Source organism: Sinocyclocheilus rhinocerous, unplaced genomic scaffold (genome assembly GCF_001515625.1).
Source record: "Sinocyclocheilus rhinocerous isolate Xijiao unplaced genomic scaffold, SAMN03320098_v1.1 scaffold616, whole genome shotgun sequence".
Taxonomy (NCBI): domain Eukaryota; kingdom Metazoa; phylum Chordata; class Actinopteri; order Cypriniformes; family Cyprinidae; genus Sinocyclocheilus; species Sinocyclocheilus rhinocerous.
Genome location: NW_015631496.1, coordinates 1,338,133 through 1,345,239, shown reverse-complemented (window position 1 = coordinate 1,345,239; position 7,107 = coordinate 1,338,133). Strand labels below are relative to the sequence as shown.

The window sequence follows — 7,107 nt, the reverse complement described above, 5'->3', positions numbered from 1 at the left end:
CGTTTCACAAGTCCACAAGAACACAAGTACAGACAAGAACGCATATTGAGAAACGGCTAAAGAGTCGTAAACTTTCCCTCCAAAAGTTCAAGACACCATTGGTACCATCAAGACTTTCATCCGAGACTGCATCCGGACACTCGTCAACGAACAAGGCAATGCAAGTATCATACATTAAACTAAACGAAACAGCGGTTTAGTATAAGCTATAGACCCCGTTATAAATGGCGCTGATGGTTTTACTCAGGTGGTTAACTGACTCTTTCATAGCTTCATTCTCTGGTTTTCCTGATGGTTTCATCCATCAAGTCTCATTTGCCATTTCCCCATGTATAAGTGATTGTATGTTTGTTTGTTTAGATTAGTTATGTGTGTTAGCATTTAGTTAATAAAACTTTTGTGCACAGATTACACGAGTTTCTGATCCTGCTTGTGAATAATGTCTCTTTACGATTTTGGTCCTTGCTACATGCTCTAATGCAGGGGTCACCAAACTCGGTCCTGGAGGTCCGGTGTCCTGCAGGGTTTAGCTCCAACTTGCCTCAACACACCTGCCTGGAAGTTTCAAGTATACCTAGGAAGACCTTGATTAGCTGGTTCAGGTGTGTTTGATTAGGGTTGGAGCTAAATTCTGCAGGACACCGAGCTTGGTGACCCCTGCTCTAATGCATTATTAGGCTACTGTAAGAAGTTTGTTTTCTGTGGCCACAAAAATGTCCTTGCTTAGAGTTGATATGAAATTACACTAAATGTTCGCTGGACGAACAGATTAGTTGATGGCAATTTAATTCTGCTACAGTTAATACTGACAGCTCATTTAAATAATTGTAATTAATTGTAATTATTTATATACATTTCCCTTTTGAGCTAATTTGCGACACACGTGAAGACAGCAGAGAAGCGCTCTCGCTCAGCACAGTGGAGTGCATAGTTTTGTTAACTTTGTGGTTTATTATTTTGAGTCGTTTGGGACGCGGTTTTACACACGGCCCTCTCACAATATATTGCTTTACAGATCTATCACTTTTGCTGCTCAGAAATGTTCATGCAATCATGCTGCACATATCAGAAGTTCCGCGCTCTGCTCACACTACATGCGTACCGCGCCCGAGCCCAACTGAACCGCGCTCAGGCTCACCTCTTCCAACCGAGCCAGGGCCAGCTAAACGAACCACAGCACGGAGCGATCACACTAGTCAAACGAACCGGGCTTTGGGGGTCAGACGCGCTCAGGCACGGTTAAGATTGCCTAGTGTGATACACCCTTATTCTCCCGCATCCCGCACACGAGTCTCTACCCGCTCGCACCCGCACTCACCCATCAAGTGTTGTCCCGCGCTGCACTCTATTGCGTTGGGTCCCGCGATGCAGTTTTCGAAAAATCACATACCCTGCCTTTACCTAGTTTTTTGTAATTTGATGCAAAGGTAATATAATACAAAGAATAGTGTTATAAATGTACATACATTTTTTTAAAAATACAAATATGAAAAACTTTCGAGGATTTACAACGAGCTTGGGCACTCCCTCCCTTTTTTAATGTATTTAATTCAACCTTGTGATGTTCTATTTTGGAATATAAGAGATGAAGAAACCATTAATAATACTTAATTAATGAAAATGCAATTAATTCTCCACAACATATTGATTCACATACATGTATATGTTAAAACAATTATTACTAGAACAATTAGTGGTAAATAAATGTTAATATGATCAGTGAATTAATATATTTACAACATATGCTAGAAAGTAAAGAAAAAAACTGAAAAAGTCTGCCAAAGAGCCAAAACTAGCCAATCCAGAGAGAAAACACAGAACTCTTATCACCTCTAAGGAATGCAAGCCTTGGTAAAGAGTGGGTAGAAGGACACCGTATACGCTCGTAAATCTGTAAAAGCCAGATTTTCAGTCACTTGTAATATATACACACATATCAACTGCTTTTACGAGCCATTTTTTGAATTACAAATGGAGAGCATCTAAAAAAAAGGAAAAGATACTCATGACGTTTCTAAACCTCTAATATTAATGGAATAACATTCAGGTGTGTTTTTCATTTCACAATGCAGTACAGGAAAATCTGATAAGATAATCTTTAGAACCACCAAGATAATCGGTACATTACCTAGGATTGTCGTAAGGGGAGAAATCGGCCCAAAATCAGCCCGATTATCTTATGGTGTGTACCCAGCATTAGATGATGTATTTAAGGCTTGGGCTGATAAACACATTTCATTACACCAAATACACAAAATAATGTTCTTTTTAGCAGCATCATATGACCCCTTTAAAAGATTTTTATCAAATGTATGGTGACAATGTAATGAAGACTTTTGAGAACATAGTGAAGAAATATGCTTTGTCTTGGTATCTACAAAGTATCTACAAATAAGAAGTTATTTAAAAGATGAAAAAAATGGAGATATTCACATATATTGAGAATTACAGCTTTTAAAGGTCCCATATTGTCAAAACTGAAATTTCCTGGCTTTTTTCATGATAACTGCGGTCTAGGTGCTATGTAACTACCATAAAAGTTTCAAAACAGTCAATCCACAGTGAAATGCACACAGCCTGCATAAAGTAGCTGTGATTTTTCTTTGACGTCCGTAAAAAGGTGACATCAGAACTACTCAGTCACCGCCTTCAGTCACCACCCCGAGCACTGCCCACAGTCCCACTCTCCTTTTGCCAAACCCCCAGACAACATCGCGTCCATGCCATTGCTGAGCAACAACAACATGGAAACATGTTGAGAAAACGGTGTTCAGTCTGGATGTCAGGAAACTACATCATTGCACAGTACGGCTGTGATTGTCACCTTGACAACCGCGTCAACTGTAGTGCACGTGACGTCACACACTCTATAACAAGCATAATACAAAGTTTTGTATACAAGTGTGATAATAGTAACAGTTATTATTTAACAAATTATTTTATTTAGACTATAAGTCTATGCTAATTCACAAATGACCTCAAACGCCATACACGGCGTATTTACTGCATTCGGTGTTTGAAAAAAAACCCCAAAAAACATGAATTACCATTCTGAAACATCCTGTTGTAAGCGCGTTTGAGGAGGTGGTTGGTTGTCTCCTGTCGTCGCCGATTCGGGGTCTGAGTTTGGCTCAAACATGTAAGGCCGGACAACATTTCCCTCAGCAGTGACCATCATAACCGGTGTTTCTATTGACCTTACTTGTCAGTATCACCAATCCACAGCAGGCTACAGCATACATGACCCTGGTTACTTGTGGTTGGCCTGGCCGTGCGTCACTCAGAAAACAACAGGCCAATCAGAAGAGAGGCTCATGAATATTAATTAGACAGGCCAAAATCGACCTGTTCTTTGCAGAGCTCCTGAGAGAGGAGCTGTAAAAATATAGGCGTGCTCCAAAACAGTGACAAAATTCGCATTTAGAAGATATAAGCATTCAAAGCTTGCAGTTCGTCACTTCCGCCAAAACGGCTCACGGCTCTTTTTTGACGTCACATCGTACTTCAGCTTCTCATCAAACTTTCTGCCCAATCAAATGCTCTCTAGAATCTGAAGTGCCCGCCCCCTATACTATAAAATAGACGCTGAAGCCGCGGCTGAAATCGGTCACCTGTCCACAGAATTTGTATTTTCTGTACAGTGAATGGCACACAGTGCACTATATAGGGGACAGGGAACGCTTCAAACAGTGTAAATATGCTTTCCATTGAGGAAAAAAAGAAGTCTGGTTTCGCGCTGTGTCACGCTAACCATCGCACCGCACACACACTCTGCTCCGGTCCAGAGACACGATAGCACGGAGCGGATCACATGCGCGAGTCGGCGCAGACCACAAAATGTATCGGAGCTATTTGAATTCTACACAGAATGCTATATTTTATAGCAATATGGATGAGATTGTGGCTGGCATACCCTGTCAAATGCGGCTTTACGGAGCTCAACGACTCTGAACGGCTCTAGTCCAAGCTGTGATATAAACGAACGCTATTGGCTATTTTAAAAAGGGGCGGGGCTGCTTGATATGTCCCGCCCTGTCTTCCTGTTTCAGTTAAAATGATGTCAACACATAGAGTAATGCTGCGTGTTTCTAAGCATTTCAGGGGACCTTTAAGTAATAACAAAATTCTGTAGGAGGCAAGAATCCCCAGTGTTAAAGGACTGGTTAGATTTAGTTTCATATGGAGATGACAGCATATGAAATTAAGAACAAAAGTGTACTTTCTGAAAATATATGGTCACCTCTAAAAGTACAGATTGATTCTTAATACTGTGTTGTTACCTGGATGATCCACAGCTGTTTTTTTATATTTTGTGATAGTTGTTCATGAGTCCCTTGTTGGTCCTTAGCAGTTCAACTGCCTGCGGTTCTTCAGAAAAATCCTCCAGCTCTTTGGTTTTCCAGCATCTTCAGCGTATTTGAACCCTTTCCAACAGTGACTGTATGATTTTGAGATCCATATTTTCACACTGAGGACAACTGAGGGACTCATACACAACTATTACAAAAGGTGGAAACATTTACTGATGCTCAAGAAGGCAACACAATGCATTAAGAGCCTGGGGATGTAAACGTTTTTCTGAAGAACCGCAGGTAGTTGAACTGCTCAGGACCAGCAAGGGACTCATGAACAACTATCACAAAATATAAAAACAGTCGTGGATCATCCAGGAAATGACACATAAGCATTAAGATTCAAGGGTATGTAAACTTTTGAATGGGGTAATTTTTTATAAATTCAGTTATTATTTTGTCTTGTGGAGTATATGTAAGCATCTGTTATGTGAAATAGCTTATTCAGGACAGTACTAAATAAAAAATAACATGCAATTTTCATGAGCCCACTTATTTTGTTTCAATTATTAACATTTTGCACATTCTGCAAGGGGTGTGTAAATTTATGAGCACAACTGTATATATGCATGTATACTATATATATACACACGCACATACACACATACACAGAGCCGACCCAAGGCATAAGCGAACTAAGCGGCTGCTTAGGGCCCCGTGGCCACCAGGGGGCCCCCAAGAGTACATGAAATGGTTTGATTTTTTTCGAAGTATCTATTTACACTAAGTGCAAATAGCCCGCCTTGTTGGCAGAGGCTATTTACATTAACTCCGCCCACCATTGTGTGATTCGGATAGTGAACATTACAAAAGACAGTCAAGCGTCGTCACCTCCAGTGGGCAGATGGTAAAACATGTGTCGTACTCATTTTGATGCGATCGACCCGGGTTCAAATCCACCTTTTGGCAAACTTTAAATTTACACTCAATACGTTATTATTGCATACTGTTTTATAATGTACTATAATACTGAGGTGCAGATAATTGCCACTATTTGCAATAAGTAGTATAAATAGCAGAAAATCCTGCTATTTTAACATAGTGTAAATAGAATTTTAGATTCAAGTTTTTGTCTTCTGTGTAAAAATAACTTTCCTAGGTATATATTTTTTGTAATAAAACAATTGTTTCATAAACTTGGTACTAATAACAGCTTAACATTATTTACCTTTGCCTACCTTTGGGGTCTTTGCTAGTATATTCCAATATCATTATGCCTCAATTAGTTAGTTATAGATTAAGAGTTGTTGTTTTTTATGTACAGATGGCTTGCTGCTGTGTATAATAATTTATGTTGTTAAAATAGCAATCTTTTCTGTAAATGGTTTATTTAGCTACTTTTCAGTACACCACATTATATACCACTTAGTACTGTAAGACTGAATGTTAAAGTGCAAATTAACACCTGACCACTCTTGTGGGTTTGCTACTGTTACAATTAAAAATCACAGAAAGGTAAAAACATTGGTATGATGTAAGCAAGACAGCTAAAATTAATAAAACTGATAAAGGGTGAGTTAGATTTATAGTGTGCGAATAATCAAGCATTGACAATAATCATTAGTCGTATTGGCGACACAGAGGGGCCCCCAAATAAAATTTTGCTTAGGGCCCCATAAATGCTTGGGCCGGTCCTGCACATACATTAGAATACAGAAAAAAATAAAAACTGAACAATTACTGGGGAAAACTATGTCTTTATAAAATAAATGTTTATTTGTATAATGTATTTAGTGAATTGAACAGAAAGACATAATAAAGTATATTAAAAAGAGTGTATCACACAGCATTCTTTTCAAACTTTGTCATAGCTCACTAAATATTGCTGGACAGTAGCAGTTTGTTTCTAGCAGATGTGCTTACATCCAAAGTTGTGTTTCAATGGTTTCACTTTGCAGACATTTCCTGTTTTATCTTCCTCTTGTGTGTATGTATTGTGCTGTTGAGAGTATTTTGATCTTTGTTAGATTGCAGGACATTAAGAGTATAAAAGTGGCAGCAAAGAAGATGTTGACACAGGTAGTCCACTTCATTTATCAGACTCTGGTTGTGAGAGCTACACAGATGTTAAAGGAGATAGAGGTAAGTGCTCAATAGTCCTCATTTACTAAAGCATGCTGTACATGATTTAAATTTTTCAGTGGAAAGGTAAATGATGAATATTCGGCATACTTCACACAATTTCAGAATGTGTTTTCAATCTCCCATCATTACAGTACTTCAGTCTCTTTCATCATAGCTTGACAAAACTTGACTTTACAGTTTGACCAACAGAAAAATGCACACCTATTTATACTTTGCAGAATATGTAAGAATGACATGGTTACATGATTGGTTACACTCATCCAGGCAGATAATTTTCTAGACTACTTCATAATTTAGTTATAGCATACATTTGTACCAAATCCTTGTTAGATGTAGTTTTGACCTTCCTATTTCAGGGCAAAATACATTTAAACATTTTGGATTTCTGTTTAGGAACCTCCAATCTGTAACCATTGATTTATTTTTGAGTGTTTGATTGTAAGGCCCTGTATGCGGAGGAGGTGGGGTGTTTGTTGGAGAGGAAGACATCTCTGAACAGGTTGGAAGGCTGTCAGGACTACATAGCAGCTTTTATTGACAAGATCCTATGCACAGAGGGCCACTGCCTCCTGACCTACACAAAAAGAGTAAGCTGTTCTATTTTTTGTTTATTCCTTATGTACCATAAATGATCTAAACCTTGTTCTTCACATTCATACTGATTATGTTA

At 38.7% G+C, this 7,107-nt stretch overlaps 1 protein-coding gene across 1 annotated transcript in view; it reads left to right on the top strand.

Moving 5' to 3' along the window:
* LOC107741776 (tripartite motif-containing protein 66-like) overlaps window positions 1-7,107 on the top strand; it is a gene marked incomplete at its 5' end in the record, with an annotated part of 14,689 nt that overhangs the window by 797 nt on the left and 6,785 nt on the right. The window contains 2 exons of the mRNA XM_016554558.1: window positions 6,320-6,434; window positions 6,881-7,024. Coding sequence (XP_016410044.1) covers window positions 6,320-6,434; window positions 6,881-7,024 — 259 coding nt within the window. The remainder of the gene's footprint in view (window positions 1-6,319; window positions 6,435-6,880; window positions 7,025-7,107) is intronic.